A 20,809-nucleotide genomic window follows, 5' to 3' on the forward strand; every position below is an offset into this window, starting at 1 on the left:
ATAACTTTCTGCTTATAAACAATTGTAATACAAAGTTAGATGAAATTAAAGATTAAATAAACATTAACTCAATAGTCTGTAATGACCTATATGGGAAAAGAATCTAAAAAGAGCGGATATGTGTATGTGCATGTGTGCATGCTAAGTCGCTTCAGTCATGGCCAACTCTGTGCGACCCCATGGACTGTAGCCCTCCAGGCTCCTCTGTCCATGGGATTCTCCAGGCAACAATACTGGAGTGGGTTGCCATGTCCTTTTCCAAGAGATCTTCCCAACCCAGGAATCCAACTCGCGTCTCTTGTCTCCTGCACAGCGGCACTTGAGAAGCCACTAGTTCACTGTGCTGTACACACATTATACAAGCTAACATATATAATATATACACATTATATAAGCTAACGCAATGTTATAAATCAAGTATACGTCAATACAATTCTCTTTTAAAAGATAAAAAAATTAATGATGAAAGGGCTCCAAAATCCTACCTACTTTAAAAAAACCACTAGCAAAGGTTTGATGCATATTCCTTCAACTTTATTCCCCCAACACATAAATATATCTGTATGTAGAGACATGCACAGAGCTCCCTTGTTGATGGATTTGTGGCATTTCTGCTTTCTCCAACAGTCCTGGTGTGGTCAAACTAGAAGGAGCATTCAAAGCAGTCTTTCAGGTCAAAGGGTACAAATGTTCCCAAACTTAATAGCTACTCCTAAACTGCCTTTAAAAAGGGTTGTTCAATTTATACAGCTGCCCAAAGTCTCTGACTCATAATTCTTTTTCAGGCTAAGGTATGAATATTCTCTTCTTAGTACTTAGATTATCTTTCAATATTTTGTTTTTACTTTTCATAAACCTCTATTCCTTCAGAAAAGCACCTGTGGTAACACAACTGAAAAAAAAATAAACAGAAGAATTTCTTCTGTGCCAAAGACAATCAATATATGCACTGAATTAATCTTATAGTCTTTTCTTAAAATGATAGTTAAGAAATGCTTAGTTTAGAAATGTGAGTTACATACTACATATATTCCATGACAAATAAGAAATCATTTTATTAGTAAGACGAACAATTTACTGAAAGTGTAATAACTATTTCAGACTAAAATCTTCTTGACGAGAAAGTACATGGTCTTGACCTTGATATGCTCTTGTCCTGTCTTCATCTCCTTATCAGCCCCTTTGCTAAATGCTCAGCTCTCAGAGGTAAGTCTCACTTAGGTACCCAGAGAGCTTCCCACAGCACAGATGATCAAGAAACCAAAACAAAAGTAATGAAAAGTAAGAAAATTATTTCAGATATGTTAATTTCTATTTTAACTATTCTGGATTCTTTTAGAATATGTTCTGGAGATGTATATGTGTGTGTGTGTGTGTGTGTATAAATGTATGGATATCTTTCCGTCAGAAAATCATTTAGCCAAGAAGAAACAAAATTTTAAAATATCAACCACCCTGGGGTCTACCTGAAGGAAACAAGTTGGTAGCAAAACCATCACAGCTACTGTCAAGTCAACTTTTGACTCCATCCAACTCTTCATTTTTCACCCATAAGTCATTGATTTCTTCTCCAATTTCCATACGGGGACCAAAGTCATTGCTTCCCTGCCCATGTCTGTCTTCTCTTACTACATACTGTCTACAGTTGGGAGAGCCAATCTGACTATTCAATTCACATAAAAAGCAAATGAAACAATATTAAGAGGAAAGTTAAGGGGGAACAAAAGTTTATGTATAAAGTATGAAAAAAGACTACCACAAGAGGTCAAATTCTATACACCCTTCAACTCCAGAACTCTACCCACACTATATATGAATGTAAAAACGCATACCATCAACATCTAGCTTACATACATCCTTAGACAGTGCTGATGGGCAAACACCTCCTAGATGAAATTAATTACCTCCCATCCAAGTCCAGCAACAAAGTCTTCATACGCTTGGCTTCCCCTTTCATTGGAAAGGATCGAACACTTGTCTTCTTGACCTTCGGCAATGTAAAACACTGCGATTTTGTGCGTTTCACGGCTGCGAATTTTTAGGTTGGAAGGAGTTAGAATTCTTATGTATAAAGTTTGGTTTTATTGCTGCCACATATATGTCTGCTATACAGCTGACGTTTACCAAGAACTTACAAGGGATCAGGCACTGTTCCAAGAAGGCTCAGCACACAATCTCATCTATCCTTGCAGGTGCCCTAAGAAGACAGGTCTTGTCACCACCTCCTGGTAGAGACAGTTGAAAGGAGGCGCAGCACGTGACACCGCAAACGGGAGGTCAGGAGCTGAGGCAGGGCAGTTGGCTCCTGAGACCACCTCTTAGATGTGTGGTGTGTGAACAGCATGTAAGAGTGCACAGTTTGACAAACTCTCTCTAGCTTTGGTAAAAAAAAAAAAATACTGAGCCTTTCAGATAGATATCAGCGGTGGACAGATCCATGTGACCATGTATATTTCACTTCCCACACCTTTAGATAAGGAAACTGGGGAGCTCCCTAATTGGGACTGTAACATAGGCCAAGACTACTTGAGAAATGAAAACTACTTCTTCGAAGCAGGACACATTTAGGTACCATCTTTGTGAGGGGCTGTACCCAGCCTGGGCTCTGACTGATCTGAGGGTGCCTGAGAAGCTGGACAGCTGTCCAGGGAAACTTCTTTGGAAGTATAAACTGTTTGTCCACTTCCTCCATGATGGATTTGGGGCACTCTGCTGTTGAATCAGGTAAACGCAACACTCTGAAGAAAGGAGTTCTGGGTCAACTTTTGTGCGTCTGATATGGTCTTTGGCATGTAGAATTTGCTCAGCTAAATCTCTGTTGAATTGACCTGAGAAACAATGATATACTGGAATATGTCGATAGCCATTTCTATTAATATAAATTATACACTGGAGTACGTGTCAAGGTCACTAGATCTACAACAAGTGATATGAGCACAGTTTAGACAGGTGATGACATCACTCTCACTGGAATAGAGCTTTAACCAAGAACCACAGCTCCATCACCCAAGACTTGGATTCCAGTCCCTATGTTTTAGATTTTCTATTACCATTTCCAAAGAAGTTCCACTTTTCTCCTGATTTCTACCATATACTCTGGAAAAATCTGTTGGAAAAACTACTGAGCATTTAAGCAACATGGAAATGTTTCTGTTGTCTAATCATTTAACACCTCAAAATTATAATCTGATTAGACTCAATAGTGATAGAATCTGGGCTCCGTATTTTAACACATTCTTCAAGATCTTCTGTATGTGTGCTAAGTCACTTCAGTTGTGTCCGACTTTTTGCGACCCATCAGACTCTGATGGACTGTAGCCCATCAAACTCCTCTGTCCATGGGATTCTCCAGGCAAGAATACCAAAGTGGGTTGCCATGCCCTCCTCCGAGGGATCTTCCTGACCCAGGGATTTGTCTTGATAGCTTACTCCTCCTGCTTCCCCCATAGTTTACATTTAATGACCATACTCAGAGGAAAAATTAGAAAATATAGAAAGGAAAGAGAAGAATTAAAAAAAACCCGCTCATGTTCTCTGCATATATGTTGAAATCACAACGGTTACTATCTCAGGATGCGTTTCTGCCTACAAAATGAGACGCCATCAATTTGTGTTTTGCCACTGTTTTTTTTCACTTAAAATATTTGTGAACACTTTAAAAAAATTGTGTAAAATATGCTTAACATAAAAATCATTATTTACACCGACTCGGAGTGTGAACACTTTTACACCATATGCTTGTGTAACAAAGTTATTAATAATGATTGTGGAATATTCCATTCCATTATGTTACTATTCCATATCCCAAATCCTTGCTACTGGACATCTGGGTCACATCCATTTGAAAGGTGTTTTCACATCATCTTTGATAGTCCTTAAAATAAATTCATAGTTGTGGAACTATGATCATTGCCTACTTTAAGGCTTTTGAAGTGAACTGTCATGCTGCCAGCGGGGGAGGTGGGTGTCCTGAAGACCCTGATGGAGCCTTGCTCTGTCATGTTCGTGGGGGTGCCGCTCTCCAGAGAATGGATGTGGGGGGTGGAGAGGGGATTCTGTGCTGATGAATGCTAGTGGGCGGTGCTCCAGCAGAGACCTTGGAAAGCTTGTCCTCAAGCACATGGGGCCCAAAATTGTGACATCATTTCCTCCTGAACTACAGGCAGGGTTGGCCAGCAGTCTGGACTCAGACAAGTTGATTCTAAGATCTGTAATCATGTAGGGGCTTGGATGGTAAGGGAGGTCATAAGCCACGAACTAAAAGACAGTCTCTTTCAACAAATGGAGAGCAAAGGAGTCAGTCCATTTCTCTGCAGCTCCATCTACATACTGATAAGTCCTCAGCATTTAATTTTTCTCTATTCTATATACTGGACATACAAAAAACAATCTCAGGTTTATCTGAAATGTTTTTGTTTGTTCTCCTTAAAGTCCAAGTTTTTTACTTTGTAGTTGCTTAAGGGTCATGGGTCCTCATCAGCTCCTTGTGGAGCAGAGAGATGCTGGGTGACTGCATGACGGATGGAGGTGTGAGCCCAGGTGACCTTTAGCTGTAAACACTCATCAAATTTCACAGCTTCCAAAATGTTAGCACCGCAGAGAGCCTGGGAGGATGCAGACGCTGTGTCTGGCCTTATTAGAGCCAGGCTTCTGAAATGATAATTAGCAACATCAACAGCACTTCATGTCCAAGAGCGGCAGGCCCAGTGCACAGAGGAGCAGGTAGTCCAGAGCACATGGACAGCACTGGAATTTGTTTTTGTTTTTTTTTCCTTATTAGGACTAGACCAGAATAGCTTGGTTTCCTTGTGTTGTCACATTAAAAAGCCAAAGAAACATGACTGTCACTTTTACTTTATCTTTTGGTGGGGAGAGGCATTAATATTGAAAGGGGGAGCTTTCTTTAATGTGTACATATGTTCATTATACTATTTACATCTTTGCTAGCTTCACAGCATATAGATCCTAGTTGTGAGATGGTCTCTACTTTTCTTGCGTGTATGCTCAGTTGTGTCCAACTCTTCGAGACGCCAAGGACTGTAGCCTACCAGGCTCCTCTGACCATGGGATTCTCCAGGCAACAACACTGGAGTGGGCTGCCATGCCCTCCTCCAGGGGATCTTCCTGACCCAGGGATCAAATCCACGTCTCATGTCTCTTGCATTGGCAGGTGGGTTCTTTACCACTAGCGCCATCTGGGAAGCCATACTTTTCCTAGGAACGGGTTAAGCAGAAACCCTGACTTGATAGCAGGGAGATAAATTGATACCAGAAATTAATAGAAACATCCTGATAAGAAGTTGAGGGACAAGATATGTTCTTATTTGCTAACTGATTGATAACAGGATCTCAAAGCTAAAGAACCCCCCAGCTTATTTCTGTTCTTTTAAAGAACCCTGAAAACATCCTTACTGTAAAATAAGTGGATACCTTTTTAGATGTCAAGAACAGTTCCCCAGGGAGCTATTTCCACTGTACCTCATGCAGTTAAAGTACATTAATTTAATGGGGTCCACTGGAGAAGGGAATGGCAAACCACTTCAGTATTCTTGCCTTGAGAACCCCATGAACAGTATGAAAAGGATACTGAAAGAACTCCCCGGGTCAGTAGGTACCCAATATGCTACTGGAGATCAGTGGAGAAATAACTCCAGAAAGAATGAAGGGGTAGACCCAAAGCAAAAGACTCATTGGAAAAGACCCTGATGCTGGGAAGGATTGAGGGCAAGAGGAGAAGGGGACAACAGAGGATGAGATGGCGGGATGGCATCACCGACTCGATGGACATGAGTTTGAGTGAACTCTGGAGTTGGTGATGGACAGGGAGGCCTGGTGTGCTGCGATTCATGGGGTCGCAAAGAGTCAGACACGACTGAGCGACTGAACTGAACTGAACACTCAACAAACTGGCCACAATCACAAGACACCAATGTTGTCACTCAATAGGAAGGAGCATGGAATAACTCAACCTACACTGGAAAAGATGAGTCTGGAACCCAAGTGACTGCTCATTTCCTACTAGACAGTGGGAGGGAGGGGGCAGTGAATCCACAAGCCCCTTCAGGAAACACCCCACCCTCCGCCCCCGCCCCAGAATTTCCTTCCTCTGGAGAAAAAGCAGCACAACGACAACTGGGAAACGATGTGGGGAAGGATAGTCTGAGGAATAACAAATGCAGGTTTTTCTCTCTAAGGAGATGCCCAGTGATGCTTCTGAAGGGAATACAATAGGAACAGAAAGCTGTTTTTAAGTGAGTTTTAAAAAACTCAAGATTAAGGAAGCAGTTTATTGACGACTTCCAAGCACCTGTTATGTGCCCAGCATGACACTTGCCCCAGGCTGAGATGTTTTTGGAAGCCCTTGTTTCCCCAGATTAAACACGGGTTAGAGCTCATCTTCAGAACTGCTTCTAAAATCATTCAGAAGAGAGGTCCATCTGAGATCTGACCTGCTTTGGAGAACGAAGCTCAGGGTCAGGGAGCCCCTGATTACAGCACCCAGGTCTTAACCTAGCCCATGGGATCCAAACCACGCTGCCACATGATGCGGACTGGCGCCTGCCCCTCAGCAGAACCAGAGGCTTGGCAGAAAGATGACGAGAACCAGCGTCCACTGGCTGAAAGGTTCTTAATCAAGGGCAGAGATTAGAGGACTTCTTCATGTAGTAAACATGTAAGTTTACTCCTCAGGATCAAACTACCAAAGGTATAAACTGCCAGGCCCCTGCAGGGGTGTCACTCCTGCCACCTTATCTGGCACCCCTCCCCGCCAGCACACAAAAGACAGACAGGAACAAGGAGGTTTGATACACTTTCACTTACCACTGCCGGGAGTCCAGATTTTTTAGCTCTCTCAATAATTTTGAATTTTTCTTCAACAGATGGAAGTTCTTCCTATACAGAAAAAGGGTTAAGAGAAAAGTCATGTAATCACAGATCAATTTTGCCCTTCCCAATCAATGCACAAACCTACCGATTCATTCACCCATCCATCCATCCACCCCTCCACAGCCACTCCATTCACCAAAGATTTGCAGCCGAAGCCTAGAGAAGGAACTTCATTCTGAAGATGTTCAAAGGCGTCACAATTGCACTTGCCTCCCGTGACTGTCTGGGGACACTGGCTGGTCACTGAGTGTGTGACTGATGTGTGTGCACATCCTGCTGGTACCACTGTCACCTCTGTCATGAGACTCTTTTCTCACCTCTGCAGCTCAAACCCCCCCATCTGCAGTCTCCTCCACTGCCCCTCACCTCCCGATGGACCCACTGTCCTTCCTGAGGTCCTGAGGCACACTGTCTTTTATCAGAGCCATAACAAGTCTTCCTCCCTCACCAGACCTAGGGAGAAACTGTGGCTTACTCGTCTCTGTAGTCCACTGGCATCTTTCATGAAGGCAGAAGCAACAATGGGCAGAGCAGTAATTAAAACACACACACAGAGTAAATGCTTGATACTCCTTAAAATACACAACAGATGTTTGGAATTCAATCTGTGCATCAGTAGAGTAAAATTAGTTTTGTTTTTAGTTTTAATTTAGGGTCTTCCCTGGTAGCTCAGCTGGTAAAGAATGTGCCTGCAACTCGGGGGACCCTGGTTCAATTCCTGGGCTGCGAATATCTGCTGGACAAAGGATAGGCTACCCACTGCAGTATTCTGGCCTGGAGAATTCCATGGACTGTACAGTCCATGTGGTTGCAAAGCGTCGGACACGACTGAGTGACTTTCACTTTTAGCAGCAGAAAATAAGCTACGTGTGTGTGCTAAGTTGCTTCAGTCATACCTGACTCTTTGTAACCCAATGGCCTGTAACCCACTAGGCTCCTCTGTCCATGGGATTCTCCAGGCGAGAATACTGGAGTGGGTAGGCATGCCCTCCTCTAGCTATTAACGCTGAAACAGAGAAAAATCTCCATTTTCTGTTCTCTTTTTCCCAAACCCCAAACTGAGAAGAACAGTTGCACACACACAAAACAAGACAATTGACGGTCTAGAGAGGGTTGTTACCTTCTGTCCCAAGAATTCATTCCCAAGTCATCGAGCAGCAGCCTACAGAAGTAGAAGGCTCCCCGGGGCTCCACTGGGGACGGCGGCTCCTGGCTGGCGACCCTCATGGCCACGTCCGAGTTGCACCTCTGGACATATTCGTCTTCTTGTGTGCTCTGGCGCAGCAGGACCTTGGTGATCTCCTTCTCCTGGTCCCAATTCATGCCACAAGGGGGTGGGGAAGGCTCATTCAGACGGAGCTGGGATGGCAAAAGGCATTCAGGACTCGTGTGGCCAAGGTTTTCAAGTAATTTGTCGAGGACATCCTCTCCCTCCTCAGTCTGAGAAGGAGCCCTCTGAGGTCCAGGGGTTGGGGGTTGACAGCTCGAGATGAGGAACGAGGGGCTTCTGCCCTTGGGGGCTAAGTGGCCTTCCAGGGGTCCGTAGAGCACCTTCCCGTCCCACGAGTACTTCCCTGAGATGTCCCTCACGATCACTCTCACGTCCGAGGGGGCGCCCGCTGGCGACCCACTGGCAGGACCGGTCGCAGGCGTCTGCAGGTAGGAGATGAGGGTGCTGTCGTTGAACACAAACAGCTGCAGGCTGGGGCTCCTGAACACGTCTGGGGAGAGCTCGGCGGCGTCGGCGTGCACGTTGTCGTGGTGCTCGCCCACCAGGCTGTGCAGCACGGCGGGGCCCCCGCAGAGCGGGAAGTGGCCCAGGTGGTTGACCAGGTGCGCCATCACCATGCGCGCTGTCAGCGGGATCAGCCCCAGGCTCCTTCTCCTCCTCTCTGCTGACAGTGAGATGGGGACACGGGGACACATTGGAGAAGGAAGGTGAGAAGCAGCCACCACCAGACCACGACCCATCCCCAGCAAGAAGGAAGCTATTTTTTTTTTTTTGAGTCTGGGGATTTTTTTTTTCCACCTGTTTTTCTTCTTTGGACATTGATTCTATTTGAATTTACAAGCACAATTTAAATAGATGACTAAAAGAACCAATTTACAGGAAGGTCTCATTCTGAAAGGGACATTTAAAAATGTTCCAGTACAGCTATAAACCAGAGACAGATCCTTTAGCACTGATGGCTCTAAGAGCTCAGGGAGGTAGACATCTGCCCTTGGAGAGCAGGGCAGCTTGGAGGGCTGGGGACCAGGGCTGGGGAGGTGGCCTCGCTCCCTTTGTTGGGTAAAGGGAGACACCGATAAGGGGATGAATCAAGCCTGGGATGGCTTACATATATTTGAAGCAATTTGCTTTAGGATTATTGTGACTATGTTTTGTTGTCAGGGCATTTTAAATATTTAACAGAATCTGATATATTAATAATTCATGGAATTACTTAGAAAGCTTTCACTGAATTTGTAGTTGATTAAATGCCCAGGAGCAACTAATTTATAAAATGTTTAAGACTTCAGATGTATAGAAGGACTTTGACAATAGCAATCAAGGGGGCTGTGTGAAATGCTTGCGATATGATGGGGAAGCAGGCAAAATCCACAAGTAAGGGCTGAAACGATTACTGAAGCCTCAAAGCAGTTACAGAAATCTTAATCCACCACGTTTACAAAAGAACTGTGTGTCAACCTAAGAACAGGTCAAAATGAAAACTTTTAATTAAAAAAAAAATCTACTAGATATTTAAATAAACTAAGTTTTCTAATTTGGGCTTAAAGGCTTAATACATACTTAAGAAATACTTGGTTTTTAAATTCACGACATGAAAAACCAAATATTAAAAGTTATCACTAAGTATAAATATGCTTTTGTGTGCTAAACGTCCTCCCCCTTAGACATTAGAAATCTAACTGACTTATTTATAAAACATCAATTTTATGATGTAAAAATTCTAGAAACAATCAAATCCTAGCATCTAGGAAATTGTACATGATGACTGAAATTGTCCTAACTTCTTTAGAACTTCTTAATATTTTAGAGGGGGTGGGTGGACAAGAAATTATCTGTATCCGACAATGCAAAATAAAATTTCATTTAAAACCTCAGGTTTCTTAGAAGCAGAGGAGGACATCTGCATGTGTCCCTGAGATGAAATGTTTCTTCCGGACCCTCTGACGTGTGGACAATTTCCATACAGCTGAGAAATTTAAAACACCTCGACTCATTCCCTCAGAATCACAGTGATGAATGCCTCTGTTTTTGTGTACATATTAACTTTTTCAAAAGTTACAGATGCTTTTTATTCATGCTTATCATCCCATATGAATACACAACCCATCAGAAATGTTCATGCCTCTACAGCAGAGCTGCGGCCAGCTGGGGGCTCAGGAGTCCATAATGTAAGACACTGCATGACGATGACACGGAGGCACAGGCTTCGACACTAACAAGAAAAGTCCGACTGGAAGCAGGCCCACAGCAGAAAACAACTGGAAAAGCAACCCTCTCTACTTTTACTTACGTAGGTTGTACTTATAATCTGAGATAAATACAGATCTGTATTTTAATGAACATGCTTGAATTCTGCAAGGGGAAATTAACCTGGAGTCACATTACTCGTCATAAACAATGACGCACCCCAAATATTTTTGGTACCGAAAAGTAAGGAAAGAGAATATTTGTGGAATAAGAACTGTTTCTCCCTGGCAGACTTCACCTGCATCAACTGCCCAGGGCTCCCCTGAAAAATCAAGAGGAAATCTAGACCCCATTAATGAAGAAACAAGCTTGTGACTTCTGCAGGCTATGTAAAATCATATTCCATATATTTATTTCATTTTTCTAAACTTAGAGAGGAAATATAAAAGCAGTAATTTTAGATTGTCCTTTAACTTTCTTTCTTTTTTTTTAAAGCTCCTCCCGTCTCTTCTTTTTAAGCAATTAGGTATTAAAGATGAGAAGAGTGAGCAGGTATTGTACCACTGATGGCTCCTCTTCCAGCTGAGCCAACAGCCACTTAGGCTATAAGGTGGCTGGATCTCTCACTTGTAACTCTGTTTGAAAGTAGTCATTACATCAAATGGTCTATGAAAGAATCACTTTAAAATGATAGACCAAAATATAACATTGCTTATCAGAAACATTTTCTAACTGGAAACAGTTTGGTTATAAATGATGAATTAATGACACTGAATGGTTCTTCGTCCATTTCCCTCACTCTGCCCTCACTCTTTTCTTGGAGGATGTTTTTTCCTTCCAGGTTCATTCTCAGCCCTAGGTTTTTAACTTGCAAGGTCCATAAAATTATCATGGATGATCTAACGCTCTACATCCACATTTTTTTTTAACTTTTACTTTTTGAGACAACTGAAGATACACCTTTACTTGTAAGAAATAACACGGAGAAATTCCAAACATCCTTCACCTGAACGGTAAACATCTTGAGCGGCAACAGGACAATATCAGCATGGTCACCAAGACCGTGCATCACTGTTCAGAGTTTACTAGTTTCACAGGCACTCAATTGTGTGTGTGTATGTGTGCACGCACGTGATTCTATGCAATGTTATCACACATACAGATGACACTCCCCCATATTCTGACTATATTCCAAAGCATAGAGATGGGCTCCCGTCATTTTGGGGAGAAGCGTGGTAGAGGAGGACATGCACAGCCTACGTTTTGACCACACCCACATCTATGACAAGCCCTCTGCTGGGAGTAGAACTATCCTGCCTCCATCTGTCTTGGTGACTCCCATCTGGTCCCTCTCTACCAGCTCCTCGCAAAGGCTGCCCTTCCTCCCAAGTCTGACTTAGGCACTTCTCCATGGGAAACTCGTACAGGGCTCCCAGGCCACACACAATGAATCCTTCTGCCTGATTCCTATCTCTGCATGTGATGAAAAACTCCTTGGGGACAGAAAGTGGACTATGCGTGGGGATTTGTGCCTCTCTCAGGTCCTCGAGCATACAAAACTCAACTCCGATGGGAGAAGAAAGGGGAGGACAGAGAAAGAGGAAACGAGGAAGGAAGGACTTGATATCACAGAGCACTGCAGAAACCCAGATTGCAACCACTAGCTTCTTAGAAAATAACACAGCGAGTACTCACAAACGGCTACCATTTTCCCTTCTGCTGCCCACAGCAATGAATAGCCTGAAGAGCCTTACCCTCTTCAACAGTGAGCAGGTTGCCCAGTTCTGTTGATGAATGAAATTGGACCGGCTCAGAATTCTTCACGTTCGCCAGCGGCAGGAAGGGGTCGTAATCCGAGGACGACAGGTCCGCCAGGGTCAAGGTGTAGCGGCTCTGCTGGCTGTACGTGCTTGAGCCACAGATGCAGCAGTGCAGAACCTGCGTGCACAGGAGGGAGCGTGTGCTGGGAATGCCACCCACCGCCTGCCCCCTGACGGGCTGTCAAACGACAGCAGCCCCTGGGAGGCAGGATTCCTGCTTGATAATTCCTGAGAACATCAAATCCTTTCCGTCCTAAAACACCTTCTTGCTATGAACATGCTTATCTCGCTCCTGTTGTATCGATGGCAAAAGGAAAGCAAAAGTCAGCAAGCGGGCTTTTTGGCACTCTATGTGGTTGCACACGCCTGATGCTGCTCCCATCCACGAAGGCACGAGAGAGGTGACGACGAGGCACGCGATGGGCCACGGGTGCCCCACCACCCACAGTGGCAATCAGAATGAAAGCCATCAGCAGAAACCGCTGACCTAGTGCATAAACGTTCACAGATTTGAATTCATGTAACTCATGACACGAATGAGGACTTGGAAGGGCCAATCTGATATGCTTTTTAAAAGGTATAACTGATGAAGTAAATCTAACACAAATTCTAAAAGTATCCTTACTTTCTTAAGATGAGTTTCCTGAAAGCTCACTGGCTGTTTACAAACTGCCATTGACTGAAGCTGACGCTGTGCCCACAACCGTCTTGAGGATGTCAATGTGTATAGGTGAGCTAATCGCTATACTAAAGTTTCCTTTCAGATCATAAATGTAAAAAACTGAGTTTGAAGAAAATGAAGGTGATACTTTTAAAAACTAAGGAAGGATTGCTTTTAGATGATGAGCTCTGAGGTCAGGCTGGATGTGTCTCGATTCAGTTCCTTCCAACTGTGTTGCCTCCTGGGGACTGGAGGAGGCTGGCGGTAACTGCAACTTTCGTCCATGGCTACAAAGGATCAAGAATGGGGAGGCCCATCCGAATACGCCCTCTTCCTAGCGAAAGAGCAGTACAGGAAAATGAGGGTAGCTCCCTCGTTAATATAAAAAATTTGAGCTTCTATCATCGGAAGAGCTAATTTCTATTAGTCAGATGCCATAAATGTATGAAATACAAATGATTAATAAAACCACAACATGATACCATTGCCTACCTAGCAGAGACAAAGTGTCAGCCAGGGTGTAGAGCAGCTGCAGTTCTCAGCACAGTCACCCTGGAAAATTACTGCGTGTTCACTCCTAAGCACAACACACGCGTTCCAGCAACTCCATCACTAGGTGTACATCCAACAGAACGGCATACATATGAGAACCAGAAGGACACGCTGGGCGATTCTGTACACTATAAAGTCCAACAGCCAAAAACAAGTGTCTGCTGTGACAAGACAGTGGTCACCCCCGGGTCTGTGTGGGGGCTACACGTACGGGGGCTCCTGGAATGCCAGGATGTTCCGTTTCTAGAATCGGGAGCCCATTTCACCGGTGTGCCCACTTGGTGAAACTCCAAAATTCACTTAGGATTGATGGATGCAGTTTTTTGGATGCATAGGATACTTTAGCAGAAAAAGTTTCCTTTAAAAAAAAAAATAAAGGATTATCCAGTAAATGTATGTATCACGTTAACTATAAAGTGATTTTTATGTTGGTGAAGCAATTTTGAGAGAGATGGTTTAAGAAAAGGAATGCTAAACATGAATTTAAATGACTGCAGCTACTTTAGTGCCTTAAGCCAAGCCTCGTCTAGGTTTATAAGTCATAGTGATGACAGAAATATCTACTTCATCTGAACATAGTTACTAAAATCTTTGACCATTCAAGAAACCATTTAAAAGTACAAAATACTTTTTTAGCAGAATTTCAACTATGGTTAAGTGGCTTTTTTGGTTTTAACTGAATGCATTTTAAAATAAGGCAACAAAGCAATCTGTTAATGACTTAAGAAATCTTCTTCATTTTTTGATGTGGGCCTTTTTTAAAAAAAGTCTTTACTGAATTTGTTATATTGCTGTTTTATGGGTTGGTATGTTTCTTTGGCCCCTAAGACAGGAGGCATCTTAGCTGCCCAGAACAGGGATTGAACCTGCACCCTCTGCATTGAGAGGCAAAGTCTTAACCACTGGACTGCCAGGGAAATGCCTAGAAATTTTTTAAAAATTATTTTTAAGTTTAATTACTATAAAAATAAGCAAAGGAATTGCCCCTACCTCACAGTAATCATTCAATTGTGTGTGTGTGTGCTAAGTCATTTCAGTCGTGTCTAGCTCTTCGTGATTCCATGGAATGTGGCCCACCAGGCTCCTCTGTCCATGGGATTCTCCAGACAAAGAATACTGGAGTGGGTTGCCATATCCTCCTCCAGGGGATCTTCTTGACCCAGGGATTGAACCTGTATCTCTTAGGTCCCCTGCACTGGCAGGCGAGTTCTTTACCATTAGCGCCACCTGCGGAGCCCTATTCAATGGACACACAAGTAATAGATGGATGGATATAATAGACAGATGGATAGATAAGGCTTCCATAGGGAAAGCTGTAAGGCCTGTTTGGAATGAGAGTACCAAGGGTCCAGAGTAAATACCACACCTAGTCAGTGGTAGGGGGTGAAATTCCAATGTCTTAGGTATCATAAAAATGATGCTGCTGATTAATTTGATGTAATATATTGTATTGCCTTAATTTATTTCTGAAGATCTTTGAAAGCAAAGAGAAGACTGGTATCCTTGTACTTTTTCTTCCCCTGATAAATAGATTTTGGCCAACTAAGGCTGTAGATATTCCTACAATAAAGATTCTTTTCAAAACGAAGCAGGTATGGACCATGTTCCATAAACACTGGGGGAGCCTGAGCAAACTGCAGTTGTTTAACGCTGACAATCAGGTAAAATGCCTGCATTGTGCCTGGGATAATCACTGCCTGTCTGCCAAGACGTTTCAGTCGTGTCTGACTCTTTGTGACCCTATGGACTGTAGCTGGCCAGGTTCCTCTGTCCATGTGATTCTCCAGGCAAGAATACTAGATCGAGTAGCCATGCCCTCCTCCAGGGGATCTTCCTGACCCAGGGATCGAATCCAGGTCTCCCGCACTGCAGGCGGATTCTTTACTGTCTGAGCCACCAGGGAAGCCCAGGTAATCACAGCTTCTCTGTAATTACAATTATTCTGTGAACATTCCTGAAGTCATTCATTTCTTTTAAAATGTTGAACCCCCATAAATCCTTGTCCAAAGGGCACAAATAAGTACAGGAATGCCTAAGAAGAGCCAACTCATTAGAAAAGACCCTGATGCTGGGAAAGATTGAAGGCAGGAGGAGAAGGGGACAACAGAGGAAGAGATGGTAGGATGGCATCACCAACATGATGGACACGAGTTTGAGCAAACTCCAGGAGCTGGTGAAGGACAGGGAAGCCTGGCATGCTGCAGTCCATGGGGTTGCAAAGAGTCAGACATGACTGAGCAACTGAACAACAGCAACCTGTTTGGAGGACTGTCTGAGTCTCCAGTCCAGACCCTGTACCCCAAGGCCCAGGGTGGCGGGGGGACTCACCCTGTAGATGTAATCCAGTAAGGGGGCCCGGGCCGGGGCCTGTTCGTCCAGGGCCGCCGTGGACACGGGGTGGAGGAGGGTTCCTGCCGGCAGCGCCATGCACCAGTCCAGGAGGCAGAGCAACAAGGACACGAGGAACTGGAGGAGGAAGCAAACCAGAGCCTCACCCTGCAGCCTCACAGATTCCACCACTGTGTGTCGTTACAGGAAACAGAACCTTCCAGCACCACGGCCATTCTTCAGGGACACAGGGGTGAAGGAGGCTTTCACAGATAGAGGCCAGGGCCGGTCCGAACAGGGGAGGTTATAAAGCCCTGCGTGTGACAGCATCTGCCACCTGAGCCACGTCTTTAAAAAAACAAATTCTGGGGAGAACCTAGCAGATGGGCCACTTACCTTCTTGTCTGTCTCCACTGAGGAGTACTCTGCACTTGGTAATAGAAAAGCAATTGTGGCCACAAGGATCTGCAGAGAAGACAAATTCCCAATCAGACACACCATGGTACGGCCCTGGGAGCCGCCAGGTAAGAGGTCCGGGATGGCCTTGCCACCACACCCAGCCAGGGGGCCAGCTCCTGGAGGAAAATGACACAGATCAAGAGTCACCTCAGTGACCTGCATGACCTGAAGACCGGAGAGGGTGATGGCTGCAATTGTCTCCCCTCTGCTGGCGGGGAGATCAGGGCCCAGAGGAAGGAGTGGTTCTGTCTGTGGTCACATGATTTCCAGCATCAGCCTCCACCCTTCTAGTGATGAAAGCAATAAATACTTCCAAAGGTAATTATGAACATCCGCCCATTTACTTTTCTTATAACATACCCCAGATTTCCACCGACCTGCGGTGCTGGGGTGAGTGAGTGAAAGTCGCTCAGTTGTGTCCAACTTTTTGTGATCCCATGGACTGTATAGTCTATAGGATTCTCCAGGCCAGAATACTGGAGTGGGTAGCCCTTCCCTTCTCCAGGGGATCTTCCCAACCCAGGGATCGAACCTAGGTCTTTCACCTTGCAGGCAGATTCTTTATCAGCTGAGCCACGGTAGTAGCACCTATTTCATTTTCAAAGGCATCCCCATTTAGATGATAAATTACACGGTTGTTCTAAAGCCCAACTTTACATATGGCAGCATCTCACATTCCTAAAATCCAAAGCTCTGTTTCACTCTGGGTCCCCTGAGGTCAAAGATCACCTTTGATTTCTGATGTATCTGAGAGAACAAAGTGACCTCATGGGTGACATTTGTTCAGGGTTAAGAAAAAGTAAATCACCTTACTTCCTTTCTCTCCACCGGGTGTGTATGGAACAAGGGCTTGTTTAAAGAAGGGATGAGCCTTAGCACCCAGCTCGTGCAGGGTGAGGGTACCTACTTCCTGCAAGATAGCACCGTCTCATGCCACTGACCTCCAGGGTCTCATTGTTGAAGGCATTCTTCCTGTTCCTTCTGCCCCTCTCCTCCACCAATGACCCACTCCCCCCATCCCACCCCAAGGGTATGACAGTGGTAAGCTCATTACAGCTGGGCAATCATGCTGGTGGCAGAACGCACAGCCCAGGCCTTCGCTCTGGGAAAGCCCCCCTCCCCCAGCCCCTGCACACAGGGCATCACGACCAGCTGCCTACTCCTTGTTGGCACCATCCAAATTACTCTGGATGAATGAAGCCCAGTCGACAAAAGGTCTCTTTGTTGTAGTCGTGCCTGCCTTTCAAACTCCCCAAGTGTGAGCCTGCCCTGGAACACTGGTGGCTTCTTACTCGGTGCCTGAAATCGCAGCTGAGAAGGGCCAGCGTAATTTACTCTGAAAATGGGTGACTCACATGGCAGTTTAACAGTCGGTGCTCTAACAATTATTGGAGTATCTAGAATTCATTAAATATCAAATATAATAAAAAGAGGAAACGGTGATGTTTGAGCATTATGGCGGAAGAAAAGACTTACTTCTGCAATTTTCCGAGGCAAGGAGGTTTCAAACATCTGAAGCTTTTCCCAGTAGGAGACTAGCAGCTGAAGCACGTCACAGGCTACCTGGGCCACGATTTTGTTAGGAAACTAGAAAAGGAAACAAAACCCCACACTAAATAACCTCACTTCACATGTGCGGCATTCCTAAAGGAGGACATGACGAGGATTTCTTTTCAGTTCCCTCTGGGGACCCACGTCCTTGTTCTGCATTAAATATCTGAAAAGTGTATCTTATCACCAGTTTGTACATGGTCACCACCCTGTTAACTGCCTTCTGTCTACACGAGTTGTGTTAATCTACATAACACTCTGCAGAAACGTTTAATCATTTGGAAATTAAAGCCATAAATTCAACTGCCTTATCCAGATCACACAAACGATAGTTTTGACGACTGGAGGAAATTGAAATGTAGTACGTTATTGAGTAGCCCCGGTGTGCTGAACCTCTTACAAGAATTTTTCTCATTTTCACCTTGATAACTCTTCATTAACAACTCCGTAAGGTGGATGTTATCTTCATTTTACACTTGGAGAAACAAGGATTGATCAAAAGACTTTCTGTCCTATGAAATTAAGCTTAACCTGCACAGATAGCATTCTAAGAAATGTGAAAAATGTGGAAGTAGGAGGACGTAATCCAAAGTTATGGCAAATTCAATTATTGAGTCTGTTTTCTGTGTCTGGCAGGTGTTCACAGTTTTCTAGATATCTCAGTCTCTCAGGAGATGGCAGAGTGAAGGGGCAATTCCCGCAGGGCCCATGGACTGGGGGTGCGTGGGAGGTATGAGGACCCCTATTGCTCCTTCCCTGGTCAGACCCTGGGCTGCACGGTAGCCACACCGCATGAGCCAGGGCAGAAAGATTCGTCACTAAATCTGTGTCCTGTCCAGGGAGACCTTTGGATTTGCCTCTCAGCTACTTCCAAGCCAGGAGTGCCCGGCTGCACAAAGCAGACATCAGCTGACCAGAGGGCCACAGAAATAACCAGAGAAGTCAAGCACCTCAGTGACAAAGCACAGGATGAGAAGGGAAAGGTGACCGGCTCAGCTACTGCACAACAGGTACTGACTGCCCTCTCCTGACAGGCACAAGAAAACTTGGTTGAGAGCACCTGGCCCCAAGTGGCTCCATGGCCTCCTCTGGCCACCCAGGCCTCCTGCCACCTGACCCTCACGGCCTCTGTCCACTCCTCAGATACTCTGGCTTATTTCTGCCCCAGGGCCTTTGCACCTGCTCCTTGCTCTGTCCAGGACACTGGGCCCCCAGGTCTGCATTTGGCAGGTGCTGCCATGTCTTGCAGGTCACAGCCAGAGATGTCATCTCCCCACGAGGCCACCAAGCCCACCCCTTCCAGCTCTTCTGTTTCCTCTTCCTCCCCCACAGAAACTTCTATACAGCCTTAAGGGCTAAGAGCCAATCCTTTCTGTGTGTTTGCTAGTTCTTCTGTGTGTCTATCGTCCTGCATCTTGGTCTCCATCATATTCCTAATGCGCCACACAGCCCCATGCGGGGTCTGAGGGCGCAATGGAACATGGGGAGAGTAGGCCCTGGGGCGGCCCTGTTGCCTCCCACTGGGCAAGTCACACGGCAGAAACACAACGCAGGCATGGCTGTCATCTCAGCCAGAGACAGATAAGGTGACGACGGCGAAGTGAGGGACATAGCAGACAAGACAAGCTACGAGTGCAAAGAAGTGTGAGAGACGGGGGGCGGACAGCAGAGAGAAGCCGCTGAGGGGTGCTCTGATGAGCTGAGCAGGGATAAGCGGGACAGTTTCCTTCCAGGCGGCAGGCCCAGGATGCCAGGCACTAAGGTTACGGGGGCCTTCGAGGGGGATGGTGTTGCCAGTAGGCGGAGGGCGGCGGGACATGGGGATGAAATGCATCCCTGACCCTCTCATCAGCACGTGGTCACGGGTGCCCAGCCCTGGGCCAGTTTTCCCGAAGCTCAGGCGGCGGATGGCCAGAAGGCAGCCACCTGAGGGAAGCAGCCATTGGCAGCCCCGCCCAGGACCCTCACAGAATGTTCCACGTGGCTTTCAGAGAAAGAATTTTTGCATCAAAACTCTCTGTATCATAGAGGGAAATAGGGATGGTGCTAATTCAACCTACAACAGGTTGACTATCTGAGGCACTCGATGTCAAAAACACACGATGAACTGGCAGTACCTTCAAAGTGACACCAATGACGTTGACGGCCTCTTGTAGCTGAGGGTGGCCAGTGCCTTGTGCCAGCTCCTCACAGATCCAGATCCCGAGGGAGCAGATGGCAACGCACCTTTTGGAAAAGATGAAAAAGGAAGAAAACCCTTGTGAAGAGATGCATTTTCTTGGTATTTGTCAATGACAAGATATTTTAAACCTTGTTTACAAAGTCACAAAAGTTGTAGCTACATTAACAAAAGGTCTTCTTGAGAAAAAAAGATAAGGTACCCTCAACAGACTGGTTTTCCGGTTAGTAATTAAATACTTAATGAAATACACGGTGTATTTTCTGTGAATTGTCACAGCACTTTACCACTTATTTTTGCTGAAACTAATTTTTTATCACATTTTATTGTAACAGAATATTTTTGAGGAAGAATCAAAAACATGAATCTTAGAAAACTGTTGGAAATTGAGTTTATAATTACTTTCTATACAATAAAATACACAACACCTACCACAAACAGGAGACAAATCCTGTATTTCATCGTAAAGAATACCTGAGCACAACTTTCAAAGTTAAGTTTCACTGTTACTTCTCTTAAACAATGTGTTAAGACACTATATTCTTTAAGTTGCATAGTCCTTTAAAAATTACCTTTCTCAATTATAAACAAGACTGGGCAATAATTCTCTTTGGAATTGATACGGGCCACTCTCTTGGGTGCCCAGGAGGCCGACAACTCTTTTGGGGCTTCCCTGGTGGCTCAGAGGTTAAAGCATCTGCCTGCAATGCGGGAGACCTGGGTTCGATCCCTGAGTCGGGAAGATGTTCTGGAGAAGGAAATGGCAATCCACTCCAGTATTCTTGCCTGGAGAATCCCATGGGCGGAGGAGCCTGGTGGGCTACAGTCATGGGGTCACAGAGTCGGACACGACTTCATTTTCACTATCTTTTACAATGATCAAAAAGCCATATTTCTCTTAATGTTTCCTGAAGGCACATATATGAAATTTAAATGCTTGAGCCAACACCCGC

The 20,809-nt window shown here is 45.0% G+C and overlaps 1 protein-coding gene across 1 annotated transcript in view; it reads right to left on the reverse strand.

Annotated features, from left to right (window-relative positions):
* RALGAPA2 (Ral GTPase activating protein, alpha subunit 2 (catalytic)) overlaps positions 1-20,809 on the reverse strand; it is a 283,032-nt gene that overhangs the window by 97,460 nt on the left and 164,763 nt on the right. Inside the window, exons 28-35 of the mRNA XM_010836602.1 lie at positions 19,795-19,903; positions 17,603-17,713; positions 16,064-16,132; positions 15,668-15,805; positions 12,061-12,244; positions 8,009-8,783; positions 6,823-6,894; positions 1,905-2,028 (exon numbers count right to left, since the gene is read on the reverse strand). Of these exons, the coding sequence (XP_010834904.1) occupies positions 1,905-2,028; positions 6,823-6,894; positions 8,009-8,783; positions 12,061-12,244; positions 15,668-15,805; positions 16,064-16,132; positions 17,603-17,713; positions 19,795-19,903 (1,582 nt within the window). The remainder of the gene's footprint in view (positions 1-1,904; positions 2,029-6,822; positions 6,895-8,008; positions 8,784-12,060; positions 12,245-15,667; positions 15,806-16,063; positions 16,133-17,602; positions 17,714-19,794; positions 19,904-20,809) is intronic.

Source organism: Bison bison, unplaced genomic scaffold (assembly GCF_000754665.1).
Source record: "Bison bison bison isolate TAMUID 2011002044 unplaced genomic scaffold, Bison_UMD1.0 scf7180017864063, whole genome shotgun sequence".
In the NCBI taxonomy this organism is placed as follows: domain Eukaryota; kingdom Metazoa; phylum Chordata; class Mammalia; order Artiodactyla; family Bovidae; genus Bison; species Bison bison.